Source organism: Saccoglossus kowalevskii, chromosome 7 (assembly GCF_978046115.1).
Source record: "Saccoglossus kowalevskii chromosome 7, keSacKowa6.1, whole genome shotgun sequence".
In the NCBI taxonomy this organism is placed as follows: Eukaryota; Metazoa; Hemichordata; class Enteropneusta; family Harrimaniidae; genus Saccoglossus; species Saccoglossus kowalevskii.
Genome location: NC_140647.1, coordinates 37303299 through 37327100, shown reverse-complemented (window position 1 = coordinate 37327100; position 23802 = coordinate 37303299). Strand labels below are relative to the sequence as shown.

The 23802-nt window shown below is 33.8% G+C and overlaps 1 protein-coding gene and 1 pseudogene across 2 annotated transcripts in view; one reads left to right on the top strand and one right to left on the bottom strand.

Moving 5' to 3' along the window:
- The window catches only part of LOC100366697 (carbohydrate sulfotransferase 8-like), a 35937-nt gene that overhangs the window by 5101 nt on the left and 7034 nt on the right, over window positions 1-23802 (bottom strand). For both annotated transcript variants that reach the window (XM_078006346.2, XM_002731700.4), the window contains one exon: window positions 4920-5032. In XM_078006346.2, the coding sequence (XP_077862472.1) occupies window positions 4920-5003 (84 nt within the window). In that variant the 5' untranslated portion in view covers window positions 5004-5032. The remainder of the gene's footprint in view (window positions 1-4919; window positions 5033-23802) is intronic.
- On the top strand, window positions 11421-16712 carry LOC144344358 (uncharacterized; annotated as a pseudogene).

Genomic DNA, 23802 nt, shown 5'->3' with positions numbered 1-23802 from the left:
TGAATATGACAATGGCGGATATGAAATGTATGTGAATATGACAATGGTTAACATGAAATGTATGTGAATATGACGATGGTGAACATGAAATGTATGTGAATATGACAACGGTTAACATGAAATGTATGTGAATATAACAACGGTTAACATGAGATGTATGTGAATATGACGATGGTGAACATGAAATGTATGTGAATAGGACAATGGCTGATATGAAATGTATGTGAATATGACGATGGTGAACATGAAATGTATGTGAATATGACAACGGTTAACATGAAATGTATGTGAATATGGCAGTGGTTAACATGAAATGTATGTGAATATGACGATGGTGAACATGAAATGTATGTGAATATGACAATGGTTGACGTGAAATGTATGTGAATATGACAACGGTTAACATGAATTGTATGTGAATATGACGACATTGAACAAGAAATGTATGTGAATATGGCGATGGTGAACATGAAATGTATGTGAATATGACAATGGTTGACATGAAATGTACGTGAATATGTCAACGGTGAACAAGAAATGTATGTGAATATGACAACGGTTGACATGAAATGTACGTGAATATGTCAACGGTTAACATGAAATGTACGTGAACATGACGATGGTGAACATGAATTGTATGTGAATATGACAACGGTTGACATGAAATGTACATGAATATGACAATGGTTAACATGAGATGTATGTGAATATGACAATGGTCAACATGAAATGTATGTGAATATGACAATGGTCAACATGAAATATATGTGTATATGACAATGGTGAATATGAAATGTATGTGAATATGGCAGTGGTTAACATGAAATGTATGTGAACATGATGATGGTGAACATGAATTGTATGTGAATATGACAACAGTTGACATGAAACGTATGTGAATATGACAATGGTTAACATGAAATGTATGTAAATATGACAATGGTTAACATGAAATGTATGTAAATATGACAATGGTTAACAGGAAATGTATGTAAATATGACAATGGTTAACAGGAAATGTATGTAAATATGACAATGGTTAACATGAAATGTATGTGAATATGACAATGGTGAACATGAAATGTATGTGAATATGACAATGTTTAACATGAAATGTATGTAAATATGACAATGGTTAACATGAAATGTATGTGAATATGACAACAGTTGACATGAAACGTATGTGAATATGACAATGGTTAACATGAAATGTATGTGAATATGACAATGGTTAACATGAAATGTATGTAAATATGACAATGGTTAACATGAAATGTATGTGAATATGACAATGGTTAACATGAAACGTATGTGAATATGACAATGGTTAACATGAAATGTATGTAAATATGACAATGGTGAACATGAAATGTATGTAAATATGACAACAGTTGACATGAAACGTATTCGAATATGACAATGGCTGATATGAAATGTATGTGAATATGACAATGGTTAACATGAAATGTATGTGAATATGACAATGGTTAACATGAAATGTATGTGAATATGAAATATTCACATTCTTGTCATCCTGTGTCAAGCAGGTTTGAAAACGATAAAACTATCTTGCGTAATGTTCCAATAACGTAAAAGCACCGAATTGTTGTCAAATTGAATAACAACTTTTTTGAACATCCAATTTGATAGAAAGGTGAAACCCTTTATGGGCTTTTTCAAAAGATATTGAAATATGCATATTTTAAGGGGCGGTAGTCATCGCGCAGCGCGTGATTCACGTACGACGATGTTTATACCGCTATGAGTCCCATCGAACAGGACGCGAAGCGACGACCACCGCCCTTTAATAGAAGTCTTGTAACCTTGGACGTGTAAGGTTATTAATCAAACACATGAACCTTTACAACATGAAAGACAATTTCTGCTACACACGATTATCATATTCTCGTCGACATTAACAATTATTCGCATCAAAAATGAAAGTGAATGAAAAATGTTCTGTAAAACATACTTTGTTGCTCAAACTGAATATATAATTTATAATATAGACATTGATAACTCACACTACCAGCATAATTTATTAGTAATCCCAAAATACTCCCTCATAGATAGTTATCAATAAACGGGTGATTGAACGTTTATTAGTTATATTAATACATCAGTAGGTTAGAACGTCGACATACATTAACACGCAACGATGCATTGTAGGGAAGCTGGATATTGTAATATGAGTGTATCATTACTCTGTCCCGTAAGGATGCGTATACGGCAAGTTACATGTTTATTTCCAAATAAAACAGCTTTATTTAAATATACGCAATTACAAAGTCAATTCATCTCAGTCCCAGTGTTTTAATCAATGGATCACACAATTATAACACATTAGTCTTTGATTGATGCGATATACAAATGTACCCACTAATTTGAGGTACGAATAAGTCGGCAGTTTGCCATCGATTTTCATCGTTTTATTCTGTACGAAATGTGTGATTTCCCAACATAGAATTTCAGATCCCATTGCACGGAGCTAAAAAAGTTACGGTATCGCTTGTTTGTGTCTAGTTTTCAATAAACTCTCGTACTAGGTAATTCGTATCATCATAAAAATATTACTAATTACAAAAATGCATGCTACATTTAATTTGAATATTTACAACGTTGAAATTCGATGTCAATTTCGGCACTCAATTGGTTCAAATATAGAAATAGTCTACAGACGAGCGAGGAGCATGAAAAGTTGACAAGCTCCTTTAAACGAACTCACGTACAGCACAAATGACGCGTCTAATGCCAGTGTCGACCAGTTAACATTCAAAACATGATTGCAGTTGGTACAGTGCAGCTCGTGTTATTATAATATTTTTTAGCAATCTTTTTGCCCATCATATTCATGAAGGTTCTGTCAATGCCTGGACATATTCAGGGTTCTCCCCAGAAAAAATGCATAGCGCCGGGGCTAATTTGCATAATAATTTGCATATCATTTACATATCTTTTCTTCATTGATTAACAGAACTTATTTACAATTATGAATATTAGTGAGCTCAGTCACAGGGCAAATATTTTTTTTAATGGAATCAACACATTATGTTTCACAATTTAGAAGAGTTTGAAACATTCTCGAAATACAAATGCTGCAGACTAAAAACAAACACAAATACATTATTGTTGCAATTTAATTGTTTTGTAAAACGTTGAAGGAAACGCATTCAAAACGTTAAGCCAGATTTATGTTCACGAATCTCATAATTGTATTCACTCCAAAAACATTCTCCTTCAAAAAATCAATCACGTAATTAATTGACGTATTGTTGTAATTTATTATTCGTACCATCAACTTCTAATACGTTTACAATTACAGTAATGAGCGAACAAATAAAGCTTCAAAACGATCATCAAAGTTACGACGTGACATAACTTACTTGGCCATGTTATACACCAGTTATAAAAATAATTCCTCAAGAAATTTTACTTCTTTTTTTTGGATATGAAATGTAAGTAAAATCCGACTTATTTTATATCGGGAGCGATTATTTTTGATCACTTGATGGCTTCGGTAAAAAAAAACAGACCCGCCATGATGTTTGTGAAACATTAGCATGTGTCCTTTGACCCGATGGGTCAAGAATTCCATTAACCAATCAAAATGCCGCATGGTAAGGCTGGTAGAACCCGAAGTTTTCCGAATGGTAGTGATCATCAAAATTACATTGCGGAAGTAAAGCGATGTCGTAGCACAATGTGTTGGCATCGATTTCAATTGAAAACTGCATGACAGCTTTCGAAAGAGGTTATTTGCAATTTTTAAAAGGTAAATTAGGTCTTGAAAGAAGAGTTTTTACATGATTCGAAATGATAACAGTTCAAATGTATTTTACCAAATCACGCAATAAACACGTTGTTTTTTTCTTGAGTAGCGTGAACTGATCGTGAACTCCGATTTGACCATGTTATATCGAGGTGGAATTGATTTTGAAATAATTTTAGCTTTCAATCTAAAGACTGTGTCTATCGCAGAAAGTATTTACTTACAAACAAAGAGGTGCTAATTCCACAAATTTTACTAGCCGCTACATATCGTGCGACTAGGTCTATTGTTTATAAATTATAATCCACGACTGGCAGGATGCGTGTCGGTCGGTACGTAATTACTGTAAAGGGGGTAATTATTCACTGGGTTTTAATTCAGCTTATTTTGCTGACTGGAAAATGCGCTAAATTAAAACCCAGTGATTATGTAAAATTTAGCATAGAACACATTATCTAAATGACAAAACCGTGAATTTAAAACCCACTGAATATGCCTGAAATGGTAAATCAGTGAAATTTAAACCCAGTGAAAATTAGTCATTTTACAGTATACCAACAATCAGACAATTGTCCTCGTCGGAAGCATTTCCGTGTTGGACACTAATTTTGAGTGACGGTCGGGGCTGACCGGCGTGGCGAACAAAGCTTTTTCACATCTGATATTGGCATGTCAAACATGAAATCAAGCGCCGAGGTGGGAACACATAGCGCCGAGGTCCCAAGTGAAGCGCCGAGATTCACAGGTATAGTGCCGCGGACCTCGGCGCTAAAAAGCCCTGGGGAGAACCCTGCATATTTTGCCGATTAACCCACATTGCTATTGTTAAATAGATAAAACAATGCAAGTTTACACAAGAGATATATTATGACCGTATCATCCAGTTGAATGTCTGCACCTCTTCTAGATGTTTGTCTTAAAAAGGGCGTGGCCTAGAACTTGTAGCTCCTAAATGCCCGCATACGTAAATATAACCGATGTGCCGTGATCGACAGCATTATATAAATTATAAATATCATGTCATGTGGCAACGCGCTTCATTACAATCGTTATTCATTGAATGTCGTCATGGTAACTATGACTTTCTGTCACCACTGAATATACGGCAATATGTCTAAAGACGGTAGAACGATATGCAAAAAATACTTACTGGAAGATAATTTGTGTGAGTTGTATCAGCCTGTAGATCACCCTCTCTTATAGTGACCGTGATGTCAGGAAATCTCTGCGACATACGGACGGTTCGGTTACTTCTGAAATATCCTTTGAATAAATCAGACAACAGGAAGCATGTCAGAAGATGTTGTTGGAGGACAGCCGATATACCTAGTGCATATTCGTTGTTACAGTTTACAATAATGACCATAATTTAGAAATCGAATTAGGTAAAGAACTGAAGAAAACCACCCATAGATCAGAAAAATAATTTGATATCAAAACAATAGATACATAATATATATTATTTTGCATAATGTATTATTTTTGTTTTTTTCAGTGAAATGTGTTTTATGTTTTGTCTTTACAATACATTGCCCCCAGATGGCACTTATTGAGTAAAAGTTATTATAAGCAGGACAGGGGTGACAAATACCGCCACATTATTACTAATGGATCCGTTACATGTATGCCTAAATACTTTCCATGACTGATACGAAAATATAGAATCAATGGTAAATATGGCAGCACAGCATTATACAATACTCCCACATGTCACATAATTAGATCGTGCATTGATGCATTATTTAATTATACCTCACAAATGAAAAAAAAAACAATCAAAGAAAGCTGAGAAAGAACTCCCATGTGCTGAGAGTATTGGAGACACATTAAATATAATTCGAAATTACTTAGCTGAAAACTAATTATGCAAATCAGAAAATTAATATGAACAGATTTGAGTGTAAAACTAATGAGGTCTGCGCAATGTAACAGAAAATCTATGTTTCCAAGTTTAATTGAAATGTGATTAGAACCAAAAAATTATGAATTATTATGCTTATTAGGGAATTAATATGAACAGATTTTTACCCCAAACTAATTTGGTTTGTACATTGTCCTAGAGCATCTTTGTACTAAGTTTCATTGAAATGGAATAATTAGTACTTTAGATATCAGTGTGAAAGCTTAAAATTGGTTAATTATGCAAATTAGGTAATTACTATGTACAGATTTTCGCCCACAATTATCCAGGTCTGTCTATTGTCCTACAGCATCAGTGTGAAAGTTGGTTAATTATGCAAATTAGGTGATTAATAGGCACAAATATTTACCGGAAACTAATTGGGTCTGCATAATTCTAGATTCATTGAAATGTGATGATTAGTACTTTAGATATCAGTAGAAAAGCTGAAAATTAATTACGCAAATTAGTTAATTAATATGCACAATTATTTGCCCTAAAACTAATCAGGTCTCTGCATAGTCCTAAAGGACCTATGTACCAAGTTTCATTGAAATGCAATGATTAGTACTTGAGATACCCGTGGAAAAGCTGAAAATTAACTAATTATGCAAATTAGGTGATTAATATGCACAAATATTTATTGGAAACAATAAATCTCTGCATAGTCCTTGAGTATGTAAGTACCAAGTTTCATTGAAATGTAATGCTCATTACTTATATCAAATGCTGAAAATTAATTAATTATGCAAATTAGGTAATTAATATGTACTGATATTACCATAAAAACTATCAGGTCTGTACAGTGTCATATGACATCTATGTACCAAGTTTCATTGAAATGTGATGATTAGTACTTATATCAAATGCTGAAAATTAATTAATTATGCAAATTAGGTAATTAATATGTACTGATATTACCATAAAAACTATCAGGTCTGTGCAGTGTCATATGACATCTATGTACCAAGTCTCATTGAAATGTGATGATTAGTACTTGAGATATCAGTGGAAAAACAGAAAATTGACTAATCATTATGCAAATTAGGTGATTAATATGCACAAATATTTATCAGAAACAATCAATCTCTGCATAGTCCTTGAGTATGTAAGTACCAAGTTTCATTGAAATGTAATGCTCATTACTTATATCAAATGCTGAAAATTAATTAATTATGCAAATTAGGTAATTAATATGTACTGATATTACCATAAAAACTATCAGGTCTGTACAGTGTCATATGACATCTATGTACCAAGTTTCATTGAAATGTGATGATTAGTACTTATATCAAATGCTGAAAATTAATTAATTATGCAAATTAGGTAATTAATATGTACTGATATTACCATAAAAACTATCAGGTCTGTGCAGTGTCATATGACATCTATGTACCAAGTCTCATTGAAATGTTATGATTAGTACTTGAGATATCAGTGGAAAAACAGAAAATTGACTAATCATTATGCAAATTAGGTGATTAATATGCACAAATATTTATCAGAAACAATCAATCTCTGCATAGTCCTTGAGTATGTAAGTACCAAGTTTCATTGAAATGTGATGATTAGTACTTGAGATATCAGTGGAAAAACCGAAAATTGACTAATCATTATGCAAATTAGGTAATTAGTATCTACGGATTATTACCAAAAATTAATCAAAACCTAGCATTAGTTCAGAGCATGTATGTACAAAGTTTCATCAAATTCCAATGAGTGGTTGTTTAGATATTAGTGGAAAATCATGGAACAGCTAAAAATCAGCTAATTATCATGCAAATTAGGTAATTAACATGCACAGATTTTTACCAAAAACTAATCAAATCTGCGCATATGTTCAGAGCATCTATGTACCAAGTTTCATCAAAATCCAATGAGTGGTTCTTTAGATATCAGTGAAACAGTCATAGAACAGCTAAAAATCAGCTAATTATCATGCAAATTAGGTAATTAACGAGCATGGATTTTTACCAAAACCTAATCAAATCTGCGCATTGGCCCAGAGCATCTATGCCCCAAGTTTCATCAAAAACCGATGTATGGTTCTTGAGATAGCAGTGGAACAGTCGGACACACATACACACACATACATACACACACACAGACATACTAACTGCAAAGACTCCCATTATGTGCTTCGCACATGGGAGTCAAAAACGTACGTTCGTGTGATTAGTAATTGTTAAGCTAAATGTTCATTTGCGACCGTCTGAGAACAATGCATGTGAATCACGTGGCCATTGACTGATAAAACATATCATACAGAAGGTAACACTGACAGGTGGTGTGTGAGGCCTTTGGTGAATAAATAAATAAATAAATCCAATGTAATTCGAGAAGGGTGGAAACTTATAAATCCCAAAACAAAAATAAAATGACTGGCAAACATTTCGAAAAAAGTAAGCACATGCTTTACATGTGGTACTCCAAACTGGACAAGTGACATTGATGCTATTTAAGATCACCTGTGTTAATTTGTACGAAACAAGATAATGTTTTTTTAAAACGTACGTTTATGCACTATAGTTCGTAGCATGGCGAATGAGCTCAGAAATGTACACTCCATCTAGGTAGAAAACAAGCAGCCTCTTGGCTGAGATAGCTCCACTGTTAGCAATGCACATTTCAATTAAAGAACAGAAGATATCATTAGAAAATGAACAATATGCATAGTATCAATGCAATGGGACTTGTTGTTTTCAACAAGAATTCAAATGATTGTGGTTTTTAACAACAAAAAAATATCACTTTTTACCAAAAATGACAAAAATATTCATCAAAATTAGAGAATTGAAGATATCATCATGAAATGAACAAATTTGAGAGTGGTCCACAAGTAGTACCTATCCATGTAATATCAAAGCAATTGGACTTGTCGTTTTTAACAAGAAGTCGAAAATATCACTTTTTACCAAAAATTTTCACCAAAATTAGAAAATTAAAGATATCATCATGAAATGAACAAATTTGAGAATGGTCCACATCTAGTACCAACATATATTATATCAAAGCAATTGGACTTGCGGTTTTTAACAAGAAGTCGAAAATATCACTTTTTACCAAAAATGACAAAATAGTCACCAAAATTAGAAAATTAAAGATATCATCATGAAATGAACAAATCTGGGAGAGGTCCACATGTAGTACCTATATTTGTAATATCAAAGCAATTGGACTTGCGGTTTTTTACAAGAAGTCGAAAATATCACTTTCTACCAAAAATGACAAAAATATTCATCAAAATTATAGAATTGAAGATATCATCATTAAATGAACAAATTTGCGAGTGGTCCACATGTAGTACCTATATATGTAACATCAAAGCAATTGGACTTGTTGTTTTTAACAAGAAGTTGAAAAGATAATTTTTTACCAAAAATGACAAAAATATTCATCAAAATTAGAGAATTGAAGATATCATCATGAAATGAACAAATTTGAGAGTGGTCCACAAGTAGTATCTATATATATTATATCAAAGCAATTGGACTTGCGGTTTTTAACAAGAAGTCGAAAATATCACTTTTTACCAAAAATGTTCACCAAAATTAGAAAATTGAAGATATCATCACGAAATGAACAAATCTGAGAAAGGTCCACATGTAGTATCTATATATGTAATATCAAAGCAATTGGATTTGCGGTTTTTACAAGAAGTCGAAAATATCACTTTTTACCAAAAATTACAAAAATGTTCACCAAAATTAGAAAATTGAAGATATCATCACGAAATGAACAAATCTGAGAAAGGTCCACATGTAGTATCTATATATGTAATATCAAAGCAATTGGATTTGCGGTTTTTACAAGAAGTCGAAAATATCACTTTTTACCAAAAATTACAAAAATATTCACCAAAATTAGAGAATTGAAGATATCATCATGAAATGAACAAATCTAAGAGAGGTCTTGTCTACCCCAGGTACATACACTCCAAGTATCAAAGCATTCAGGCTTGTAGTTTTCAAGAAGAAGTCGAAAAAGTAAAACATTGACACGGACGACGGATAATCACTCATACGATAAGCTCCGCTCGACAAAGTCGACAGCGGAGCTAAAAAGTGGATTATTGAATATAATGTAAAAGTGTGGATAATTGATGATAGTAGATGAGAATCATCTTTTTGTCACATAATCTAGTACATAGCCAGTGAAATTCGAGGCACATATCCAAGTATAAAGCTGAAGAATCATAATCTCATATTCCCCGTCAACATAATCACCACTTCAATATGCTGTTAATTGACCGACATGAGATTTAAATTGGAAGGTGTCAATGAGAGTATATTATCTAGTATGGATCTAGACTTGCATGCAGCATCTTTTAGCTGTTGATCTGCAGCGGCTTGCGAATCGTTTTTGATTGGATAATGTTTAATGACTACGCCACCTATGGTCAATGGTCTTTTAATCATATGATATGGAAAAGTTACTTGTTGACATCATTAGATTCGTCACGCATTTGCTTTGAGCGCAGTGTTTCGAGCTAAAATTTTCTGTGGGCGACTTTACGAACTGTATTGAGAGCTGTATTTGAATCAAGTTAAGTAGGTATTGTTGGTGTGAGTTCTGAATAACGTGTGATATTTATGATAAATGCGGTCGATCGTAGCATTGAACTAGTTGTAGCTGTGACAGCTATATTGGTGACTGACTAAGTATATCCTACTTTTTGCCTCTTTTTTATTGTCCTAGAGAAGCAAAAATCGTTCGTTGACACTCATACTAACACTTGATCGATTAATCTTTATTTTCACCATCTTTATGGTGCACATGCGAATAAAATACACAGCCTTGCTTGGGTACCACGGTGTTCTTGCCGCAGTGTTAGTCTAAATTGTGACTCGTACTGTGGCAGAAACTCTTACGACGCCTACTTGTGAGGTTGCCGTAGTGACCACCAACACTCAGGTACCCTGTTGTTCATGTCATGATGTAATTCAAATCTGCGAATTGCATCATGGGGTCGGCTGCTATGACACCTGCACATGAGGGTGTGATGCTCTCCCCATACCTACCTATTGGCATCCTTGTCTCTGTGTCATTTATTTGGTCTCACCCCACTTGATCTAACTACTAGTAGTACCTTCAGTGTTAAGTGCTAGTTAAAAAAGTTGAAGTGGGTGAACAATAGTGAGTGTTCACGCTTCAAATGATGACATCACAGACATTGTATTCAAACAATGTTTTATTAGTAATGAAATTTGAGTTAGCACAAGAAAAACAATCAAATATATGTGAATTACCTAATTTTTTCAAATAATTTGTTGCATATCCCACTTAAAACGCGACCACCACCTTTCAGATCAACAAGATATGCTTCTCAGAGTATATTAATTATTTTGCCCCGTATATACATTGTAGTGTGTTCCCTCAACTATTGTATATTTAATTAATAATACGGTACTAATATTGTACTTTTCAGACAGTGGCCTATAATATAGAATAAACATTATATTACAGTTTTTTGCATAATAAATATGGGAAACAAGGGAAAAAAAGTTGAAATATATCAGTGATTAGGACATCATTTTAAAATTACAAAGCATGTAACTATATCAACCTATATACTGTGTATCACATGTAAGCATACACATTATAGGTGAATTAATTATAGTAACATGCTTAGTTCTGTACTTGGTGACAACAACTATACCAACTTTATGTTGTATAAAAATAGTATTGATCTATTTACAGGTTACATGTTTGTTTTTTTCTTTCAAGTTTCAAGATTTTAGTGTAATAGAAATGCAGGTAAGAAAATGTATTCATAATTAATAAAATTTATTTGTTAAAACATGATAGTACCTTGCTTAAGAAACAAATATCTTTTATTGTCATTTCTGGTGCAATTTTTTTTTTCAAACTAAATTATTTTAATTAACCATTGACAAAGTTTGATTATAGGTACTATAAAATCCATTAATTTTCGCTTGGAATTAATTTTCGCTGATAGAATGATTCAGTGAAAATAAAATCCAGGGAATATACTCTATTTCCTATATTTTACATTCAGCTCATCAAAAATAAATGAAAATAAATTTTATACAAAACATCCAAAAAGTCTTTTCAGCAAGAATTAATTTGAGCTAAAATAAAGTACATTGTATTTTACAATATGTATATTTTAAAAATAGGCAATGGTGATAAGGTATAAAACAAAAGATATAAATCTTGATTAAAACTCAATGACATCTACTCTCCTTTCCTATTGACCTCCATGAGCCTACATACATTGCTGCACTATTTGGAAACTTGTCTACTTCTACTTAAATTTTAAAATTAATTGATTAAGTGTGCATATTGCTATACATGTATATCAGAAAAAAATATGGTTCCAAATTTGTATCCACTGTAAACTACTTTATTTTTGCTATTTTTCGCTGAAAGGATAATTCAGTGACAATGAAATCTTTTTTCCTATATTTTACATTCAAGTCAAAAAAAACAGTGAAAATAAACACCTGAAATATCCTTCCAGCAAAAATTGATTCCAGCTAAAATAAAGTATTTAACAGTATCACAAAATTTGCCAGTGGCTTAAGAGGTCAATTGGAGTGGGGGGGGGGGGGCAAAGCTCAATATGTCAGTAAGCTAGAGGGTGCTGCTCTGCAAATCAAACAGTACATTTGTACCTTTCTTGGCTATCCATGAAACGCATAAGCACACCTATCCATATTGCCAAAAAATCATGGTATCACCTTCAGATATATATATAAAAGTATTTTCGTATGCCAATACTGAAATAATATTGTATTTTTTTTTGATAATTATCTAAATTTTGCTGTGAACATTTATTCAGAAGATTTATTTTTATATTCATAACTATTCATTTTGGTATGCAATTTCCATCATGGCAACCACGCGAAAACATTGGGAGATATTGTACTCGAGCAAAAAAAAAGAACTGATGATGAGACTGTGCTTTACTTCCTGTTACTCTGCAATCTGCAATTTCTGAATTTGTTGGTATTGTTTTATAACTGTAGAACTGTCGTTTATACCTAGTTAATGTACAAGTACTCATGAATAAAATGATTTTGAAGATTTTTGTATATTCGTGATGTGAATTAACGCAATCGGGTCTATCCGATATGCTAACATATAAGATTAGCTTAAATCTTAGCGCATACTTCATGTAGGGTGAGCACTTCTAATCTTTTAATATTCCGGTAAGCATTTGTTAATCATATATGCAGAAAGTACAGTCATCTATTTACTACTGATCATAAAAACTATTTTAGCTAAATAGTGTAGTAATCTTGAATGTAGTGTAAATGGTCCTTACTATTACTGTCAAATTGCTGTACTATTGCTACAGTGCAACATAGAGAATACAATTCCTGGCTTTAAACCTTTAAATAAAGTGATTCACACTGACATAATGCATCTTGAATGCCATACTTTCTGCAAGTTATTTATTTAATAATTTGCTTAAATTTATTTTAGGCTTGTAAGAAAAGAAATCAAGGATATTGTGGAGTTTGTGGTTATGTCTACTGCAACAGATATAAAGAAGAATCATGCCCGTCATGTGGAAATTTTCTTGGTGGGGCACACAAAGTGAAAAAGATGAAAGTGGATGCACATGTTAGTATAAGTGACGACGTATACAGTGTAAAAATTTGTAATGCTGGGCCAGATTACCGATGCTTTGTTATCATCACACCTGGTGGTGACCGTATATGCTTGTACCAGAAGTGCTTGGATAGTCGCAATATTGCGAGCACATCCGGTGCATCATTGGATTTGTTCACATGTGAACATATTGAGAAGGTTCTATCATCTGTTATCACTGCAGCAACAAAATATGTCTTGTCTTTATCAGATATTACTGATATGCCATATTCAGAGAATATCATTAGCAACATCACCCAAATAATTCAGAGTGCATACATGTATCAGAAGCCAGCTGCTGTTAAGATCACAGACTATTCATATGTTGTTTATGCTCCCCCAACAGCAAGTGCCACAATTGGATATTGCCATGTTTCTGTAAAGGAAAGGAGTTTTGTTTGTTCAAGCGCTGACTGTAAGAAGTTGAAAATCAAATCAAAGCAGTCCTCAGAACAAATGTATTCATTTTTATATCTTGCATGCATGTTTGAAAGATAAAGTACCATTTCTACCTTCTCAAGGAGAAACACACACAAGATTAGAACATACTTTGCAAACTTCATCACCAGCCAGCACATCATCATCAAGAACTCTACCATCGCTAATGTCCAACCCCACCAAAACAACAATAACAACAGCAGCAGCAGCAGCAATAACAACAACAACAATACCCTCACCTATAGGATCAACATTTCCAACATATCGGCAATCAACTATCAACATATCGGCAATCAACTATCAACATATCGGCAATCAACTATCAACATATTACGCAAACAATCAATTCCATATGATGATAAAGAAATGAGGAAATTGTTGTTACAAATTAAAGAACGTGACTTGAGTAGTTCATGGCCAAATTATTTTGAGCCATCAAATAAGTTCTGCGATAATTGTGGCCAGATGAAGCCAAAAAAAGATCTGGAAAGAAGACTTCAGATTCAACATACTTGATTACTTTGACTCACTGTTTTGTTCCAGTGACTGTTGATGTAAAATATTGTATGAACAAAGAGTGTGGTGCCATGAATATGGCAATGCCTTTAGATCAAGGTAAATATACACATTAATTTAATTGACATATATTTTTTATTAAAGTACCTTAATTGGCTGTAATCATGCATACATATACAATGTATAAGTGTCATAAGTTAGAGAAATAGTTTGAACTGAACAGTCAAGTCAAGGCATTGATTTGCTCTGAACAGCATTCATGGAAAAATATTATGGTCATTCTTCTATTTTTAATTTGTTCTGAAAAACAAAATGCACCAAAGTCTCATAATATCTATTTCCAAAATATGGCCTTGTGTGTGATGTGTGTGTGAAGTTTCAACTTGATCAGTCCAATCAGATATATGGATTTAAGACACATTTTATACACATGTAGTCCATGCTACACATGTGGCCCACCAGTGGGCCATTTGAACTCAATCCTAAAAATGAAATTGTGTGCATGGGGTGGGTGGTCCATGGTGTCCTATGTGTTAACTACGTTTAAACAAAATCCATGGCTAAGATCTGGTTTTGAAGTGGTGAAAATGTAATTTTGATGTATTTTAGTCTTAAAATAACTATCATTAGGCTATCTTAAATCTGAACTTTGAACCAGATTGTTGCAATCATGTTTGAGATACTGCTCGATACATATAGGTGCAATGACGGACACACAAAGGTCAATGTACATGTTCTAAAAGTAGGCAATGTTCAGCCATCTTGAATGAATCTTTAATGAATGGACATATGTATACATGTATGTAGTACAACTGTAGTAATTACAGCCTGCATTTGAATACAACTTGTAATTACATTTTGCAAGTGAACAGGACTGTGCTAATTAGTCAACATGAGTGAAGACAACCAACAGTTACACTATGCATATGAATACAATTGGAGTGGCAGTAAATTGCTAATTTTTGTGAGTGTATGACCATAACAATTATTGGGTCACATAAGATGTATAAGTGGTTCAAAAATTTAATATATTACAGGCCTTATCAATATAGCAGATAAACTGTTTATTTCATTGGAAATTCTTATTTGAAAGAGTGTGAGTAATGGAATACACGTAAGAACAGCATTTGAATCCCTGTTGTCGACATTATTGCTGAAATCAGTAAGTGATGAACTTGGTATTTTTAAGTCTGTTAAAAAACGATAATTCACACTTCGCATACAGCACATATGTGTGTTTCTAACATATAAAACACATCATGGCACATTCTCTCTACACTATCTCGTATTTCATTCACTCAGACTAATGCACAAGAACATGTGTATAATTGTGCTTACCGCACATTAGGTGTGATGGCCAAAAACTCAGGGCCCAAAAAAAGCATATAGTCAAAAGTTCAACCATTTAAGGTAGCGAGACTATTATTTGTGTTGAAAATTACGATTTTCACATTTATTTATTAATTGATGAAATGCACTATAAACTGTGAAAACATTATCTTTTAGATTTGTTGACCTATGGCTACTGGGGATTTGAGAGCATGACAGTCAGAGATTACACTGATGTTATCTGTGGAATCTGTGGCACTATTCCACAGACCCTCAATGGAGATGGGAATAAAAAAAATTGTTGTAGTACCATGTATGTAAGTTTCCATGCTTATTATTCAACAAATATCACAAACATTTTATTTGTGTAATTTTTTTTTCAAAAATTAATGATTCATAGACAAATTCTCATTCAAGTCCATTTTCTCATTTTATTTTTTTCCCCCAAGTCAAGTTTCTTGATATCTAAGTAGCTGGGCAAGGATATTCCATATGTCATTAGTTTAGGATTAAAACTGTTGCTTACTTTATTTGCATACTTGTATAAAACACTAATCACAAATGAAAGATGTACAATCAAATTTATTATACATTTATTTATTTAATTAGTATTACCAGCTTTAATGTACTGGGATCAAATTGCATTCACATAGTGTGTCTCGAAGAGCAGAGCTATCCAACAAGCTTATTTTTTAAAAGGCTAATTCTTAATATTCTCAGCATGTAAAAGTTCATTATAAGCTTTCTTCAATATTTATTGCAGCAGAGAAAATATAGAACTATCTATTTTATGATATCTACAGTACTGGTAATTCCTGTTTATACTAGGGTCTGAACTAGGCACCCTGTTGCCAGCCTTTTTGTATAACTGTATGTATTCACTTATCAAGTTAACACTCAATTGATTTTATTATTTAGATCCAATATGATGATGATGATGATGATAGTTGTACCAATGAGTGTGGGACCATTGATGTTGCTTTGACAAGGATAAAAGAACATTTTCTTGAAAGACTTGCATATACAAGGTCTCTTTCTGTCCTCGAATTTAATTACAAGTCTATTGGAATATGTACCGGTATTGCACCAGCTTTGAGAGGTAGTACTGTATTCAACACAGAGAACCAAAAAAAAGCCTAAGAGGCTCAAAGGAAGATAGTTTACCTGAACGTAATTTTGATAGTATTTGTACTAAATATTTTTTTCACTGTTTAGACAAAATCTAAAAACAAGCACATGCACATCATGATCTATATCTCTGGAATGATAAAAATGGCTGTCATTATGTGCTACAGTATACCTGTTTTTCTGCCTCTGACATTTTGGTTGGCTCACCGTCCCTCATTGAGGGACGGTGGTTGGCTGTATGCCATCTCCTCCCTCATTTAAAACAAACATTTTATTGTTGTATCAACTAGACCCCAACAGTTTAAACATCTATGCACATATTTACACACTCTAATTTCTACTATGTGTAGGGGATTCAAGCTGCTTGTCACAGTTGATAAAAAGTGGAATCTGTTATCCAAAGCTATTAAATACCTACAGTGAAGCAAAAATCCATGAGATTTGTGATGCCTGCAATATACCCACATTACTTTCAAAGGTATTGATATCATTTATTTGTTGTTTCATATTGCTGGTTGTTTATTGATATCCACCTGGTTTAGTGCTACTGGTATATAATAATTTTTTGCAGTAGAGTACTAAAGTGCCTGGCATCTGTCTTCTTTTTTTTGTTAGAGCAAATTAAAGCAAATAACACAAACAAGTAAAAACACCACACAACAATAATTCCATGTTCAACACTTGCATGGCCATTTCACTGTTTTTTATGTGTAAAATATGTCTGTGATAAATATATAATTGTGTGATATGTCTGCTGAAGTCAACCTAAAAAAATAGTGTTTAGTTATATTTAATTATTTTATTCTATTGTTATTAGTTTCAGTTGATGCAAAAGCTTACAAGATTATATGACGGCATTCTAGCTGGAGTATCATCTTGTCATACTTTCACGAAAGCGGTCGGTCAGACTGGAGGATATTACCTTACTGTGTGTCGTCATGGGGTATGTACAAGTATATAAAAGGTTAAAAAACAATACACAGGCAACCCGGAAAGCAAAGAGCTGTATATTTGAAAAAAGTTTTTGAAAAAGTAAGCGTGGGTGGTACAAAAATGGTCAGCTCAAAAGATTATATAAGACAGCTGGGATACGTGGAATTATAGATTAACTTGTATATATGAGTTGATGTATGTTGGGATGCCATTGCTTGGTTGACTGGATTATTCAGACGACAAAATTAAGTATAAATTTTGTATAAAAAATTGTTTTATACAGCCATGCAGGTCTTCAAAATGCTATCAATCATTAGTTTGTTTTTTTATATCTACGGTAACTTCATTTGAATTCTTTTAAATTTGTCTCATTGCAGATAATTTATACTAGAGATGCTGCTGATCAATACATGTCTCTTAAATATCCTCCACCAGTATTTATTAATGATACTTCATGTACCCTTGCTAGGCACATCAAGATTCGTGAGCCTGAGACAGCATTAAATATTTAATTAGATTGTGCATTGTCAATGCTTGTTTGAATTATTTTCAACATTGGAATTTAAATTGCATACATTCGTGGTCAATTTTATCTTGAAGCCATATTATTGATAGTTTTTTTTTTTAACTTCTTCAGGTCTATATGTGATGCCATTATTTGTTAAGCTTTAAGCATTCATCGTGCATAATTACTACATTTTGATATCTTTCCTTTTTTCAGTGCAAATGATCAGATGCAAGTGATGTCCACGATGATGAGGTTTTGGCTTCACCACTTGCCAATGATTCTGTGTGTGTCTGGTGCCACAAAGACACTGGCTTTTATGCCTGTGTGCAATGCAACACTTGCGGCAACTGGGAACATATAAAGTGTGTTCCTCAGTTAACATTTTTCATGGCTAAAAGAAACCACTATGTACATGCCTGTATTGTTTGTTAAATAATCATGAAATAAAAATAGTTTAAAAACAAAATTGAGTGTGGTTTTTAATTGTAGTACATACTGGAATTAGGTTCAAATTAAAACACACACACACATAAATCATTCTAAAACAAGTCATTGTCAATGACATGTCCCCGTTCCGTTCATATTTGAGTGACATATACATTCAAAGCAGGTCATGACCGAAATCTCAGACCACTTTCAGTGGTCTGATCTGAAATGCACCTGCATATGTACAACACATTGTACTAAATCTGAACAAAATCCATCCATGCATGACTGAGATCCAGTTCCGGAATTGTGAAAATACGTGATTTAATCATTTTGATGCATTTTTGGCCTTAAAATGGCCATCATTCAGCTATTGTTAAGCAGATCATGAAACAAATGCACATATCTATTTGTGACATCATGTACCATGTGTGTGTGAAGTTTGAACTTGATCAATCCAGACATGTCTCGGATACGGATCCAGAACTGAATTCTTTAAAACAAAATGGCCGCCCGTCGGCCATTTCGAACTTGATCCGAAAAAAAAATGACGTGCATCAAGGTCCTATTATGTTTAATGTATGTACCAAATTTGAACAAAATCCGTCTATGCATAACTGAGATCCGGGTCCGGAATGGCAAAAATGTGCGATTTCAATGCATTTTCGGCCTTAAAGCGGCCGACATTTGGCTATCGTTAATGAGACCATGAAACAAATGCACATACATATTTGTGACATGATGTATCTTGTGTGTGTGAAGTTTGAACTCGATCAATCCAGGCATGTCTCAGATATGGATCCAGAACTGAATTCTTTAAAACAAAATGGCCGCCAGTCGGCCATTTCCAACCCGATCCAAAAAAAAAATGACTTGCATCAAGGTCTTATTATGTTTAATGTATGTACCAAATTTGAACCAAATCCATGCATAACTGAGATCCGGGTCCGGAATGGTGAAAATGTGCGATTTTGATGCATTTTCGGCCTTAAAATGGGCACTATTCGGCTATCGTTAATCAGATCACGAAAAAAATGCATGTGCATATGCATATAATATGTGATGTATGAGTGAAGTTTGAACTTAATCGGTCAATGCATGTTCGAGATACAGGTGACCACGAACGCATGGACGCACACAGGGCAAACCATAAGTCCCCGTTTTCGTACTACGTCCGAATGGGGAATAAAAAGAATTGTCTTTCATGATATGCAGTTTAAAGCAAGTTATTTAATTGTTGCAGAAGCTCAAAAAATTCAATGTGTGATTTGCTAGTATATATATTTTATTTTGATGTTAGTGTGTCTTACTTTATATTTAATTTCAACAGAATCCAGTTCAACCAAATGAAAAGATGAATTTGACAAAATCCATTCCAAACTCGTTCAACCACGTTCAACCTGTTCAACCAAATGAAAGATGAATTTGACAAAATCCATTCCAAACTCGTTCAACCACGTTCAACCTGTTCAACCAAATGAAAAGATGAATTTGGCAAAATCCATTCCAAACTCGTTCAACCTCCTTCAACCATGTTCAACCTGTTCAACCAAATGAAAAGATGAATTTGACAAAATACATTCCAGCCTCGTTCAACCTGGTTCAACCACGTTCAACCTGTTCAACCAAATGAAAAGATGAATTTGCCAAAATCCATTCCAAACTCGTTCAACCTCGTTCAACCACGTTCAACCAAATGAAAAGATGAATTTGACAAAGTTCTACCTGTTCAACCAAATGAAAAGATGAATTTGACAAAATCCATTCCAAACTCGTTCAACCCGTTCAACCAAATGAAAAGGTGAATTTGACAAAATCCATTTCAAACTCGTTCAACCCGTTCAACCAAATGAAAAGATGAATTTGACAAAATCCATTTCAAACTCGTTTAATCCGTTCAACCAAATGAAAAGATGAATTTGACAAAATCCATTTCAAACTCGTTCAACCCGTTCAACCAAATGAAAAGATGAATTTGACGAAATCCATTTCAAACTCGTTCAACCAAATGAAAAGATGAATTTGACAAAATCCATTTCAAACTCGTTCAACCCGTTCAACCAAATGAAAAGATGAATTTGACAAAATCCATTTCAACCACGTTCAACCCGTTCAACCAAATGAAAAGATGAATTTGACGAAATCCATTCCAACCTCGTTTAACCACGTTCAACCAAATGAAAAGATGAATTTGACAAAATCCATTCCAAACTCGTTCAACCACGTTCAACCAAATGAAAAGATGAATTTGACAAAATCCATTCCAAACTCGTTCAACCACGTTCAACCCGTTCAACCAATTGAAAAGATGAATTTAACAAAATCCATTTCAAACTCGTTCAACCCGTTCAACCAAATGAAAAGAAGAATTTGACAAAATCCATTCCAAACTCGTTCAACCACGTTCAACCAAATGAAAAGATGAATTTGACAAAATCCATTCCAAACTCGTTCAACCACGTTCAACCCGTTCAACCAAATGAAAAGATGAATTTAACAAAATCCATTCCAAACTCGTTCAACCACATTCAACCCGTTCAACCAAATGAAAAGAAGAATTTGACAAAATCCATTCCAAACTCGTTCAACCATGTTCAACCCGTTCAACCAAATGAAAAGATGAATTTGACAAAATCCATTCCAAACTCGTTCAACCACGTTCAACCTGTTCAACCAAATGAAAAGATGAATTTGGCAAAATCCATTCCAAACTCGTTCAACCTCCTTCAACCATGTTCAACCTGTTCAACCAAATGAAAAGATGAATTTGACAAAATACATTCCAGCCTCGTTCAACCTGGTTCAACCACGTTCAACCTGTTCAACCAAATGAAAAGATGAATTTGCCAAAATCCATTCCAAACTCGTTCAACCTCGTTCAACCACGTTCAACCAAATGAAAAGATGAATTTGACAAAGTTCTACCTGTTCAACCAAATGAAAAGATGAATTTGACAAAATCCATTCCAAACTCGTTCAACCCGTTCAACCAAATGAAAAGGTGAATTTGACAAAATCCATTTCAAACTCGTTCAACCCGTTCAACCAAATGAAAAGATGAATTTGACAAAATCCATTTCAAACTCGTTTAATCCGTTCAACCAAATGAAAAGATGAATTTGACAAAATCCATTTCAAACTCGTTCAACCCGTTCAACCAAATGAAAAGATGAATTTGACGAAATCCATTTCAAACTCGTTCAACCAAATGAAAAGATGAATTTGACAAAATCCATTTCAAACTCGTTCAACCCGTTCAACCAAATGAAAAGATGAATTTGACAAAATCCATTTCAACCACGTTCAACCCGTTCAACCAAATGAAAAGATGAATTTGACGAAATCCATTCCAACCTCGTTTAACCACGTTCAACCAAATGAAAAGATGAATTTGACAAAATCCATTCCAAACTCGTTCAACCACGTTCAACCCGTTCAACCAATTGAAAAGATGAATTTAACAAAATCCATTTCAAACTCGTTCAACCCGTTCAACCAAATGAAAAGAAGAATTTGACAAAATCCATTCCAAACTCGTTCAACCACGTTCAACCAAATGAAAAGATGAATTTGACAAAATCCATTCCAAACTCGTTCAACCACGTTCAACCCGTTCAACCAAATGAAAAGATGAATTTAACAAAATCCATTCCAAACTCGTTCAACCACATTCAACCCGTTCAACCAAATGAAAAGAAGAATTTGACAAAATCCATTCCAAACTCGTTCAACCATGTTCAACCCGTTCAACCAAATGAAAAGATGAATTTGACAAAATCCATTCCAAACTCGTTCAACCACGTTCAACCCGTTCAACCAAATGAAAAGATGAATTTGACATAATCCATTCCCTCTCCGTTCAACCTCGTTCAACCACGTTCAACCTGTTCAACCAAATAAAAAGATGAATTTGACATAATCCATTCCCTCTCTCTGTTCAACCACATTCAACCTGTTCAACCAAATGAAAAGATGAATTTGACATAAATCCATTCCAAACAAATAAATGAAGTGGGTATGTATAAAGCTGGGTGGTGTCCCAGTTGCATTTGGAACAAAAAACAAAACTATCGAAACAATAATGTTAAGCATGGCTACAGGTGACTAAAATGATCTAAATCAAAGTCTATTATAATAAAAACATAACCAGTAAGAGGAGTACTACAACCACCTCACCCATAGCTCTAAACGTGCCCACCTAGTGCCTCTCCCCCATTTCAATTGTTTATACCGACTTTGTGTCATTGCAGTTATTTGGAGGGACATGTTAAATTACATTTGAGGCTGGAGTGATAAGGTGATTGTTCAGGTTAGTAGTGAGGGGGCTTTTAGGAACTTTTTTCCCACAAGCTTTCCCTATTATGGCTTTCACATACAACCCTACAATTTTTTTTTTTCAAATTTTAATATGCAAATAAGGTATTTTCAAACTGGTGATATCCGAGTCGCGAGCTGCTGCAGATTAGCCCTCTTTTAGTAATATTATGGGGGGTGTGTGTTGTCACGTCTATTCTGGTTATTGTCGCATACGACTTGTTTACCACTTCAGTGTGACTGAGAATGTTCTAGAACCGTACTGTGTCTGGGTGGAATTTTTAGAAACTGGTTGAATAGGTAATAGAACACTGTAGGAGGCAATAGAAAGTAATGGAACATTCTAGAAATTTGTAGTAAGTTCCAGACTCATTATGTATGGTGATGTAATGGTCTATTTATAGACAGTGTGGGTATATATAGGGGAGTTGTTCAGCACTGAGATCAGATCGGAGATCTCGTTGAATTGTATTGGAGTTTAAGTATCTAGTTATTGAAGTAGTGGAGTTTTACTGCATTGGGCCATTCCAGTTTATATCTGCACCCCCCCTGTTGATGAGGTCAGATTTCCAGCACTGTATGATGGGGAAATTACCCCGGATTTCCAACTGTATATGGAGAAACAGAATCTGGAAATCCAGACGAGTATGGAAAAAAAAATTCTGGAAATCCAGGCAGTTATGGCTACTAAATTAAATATGGCCTAGTTTATCTCACCACATACCGGTTGATGAGGTTGGATTTCCAACACTGTATGACTGAAAAAACTTGGATTTCTGACTGTATTGGGCCAGTATGAAATAGTTATTTCTGAAATTAGATAATGATGGTGGGACGAATGAGCTCATCAACACCGTGAATCAGGACTAGTTTGGATTTCCATTATCAGATATAAAATTTTGAACTTGGTAAATTAGCATA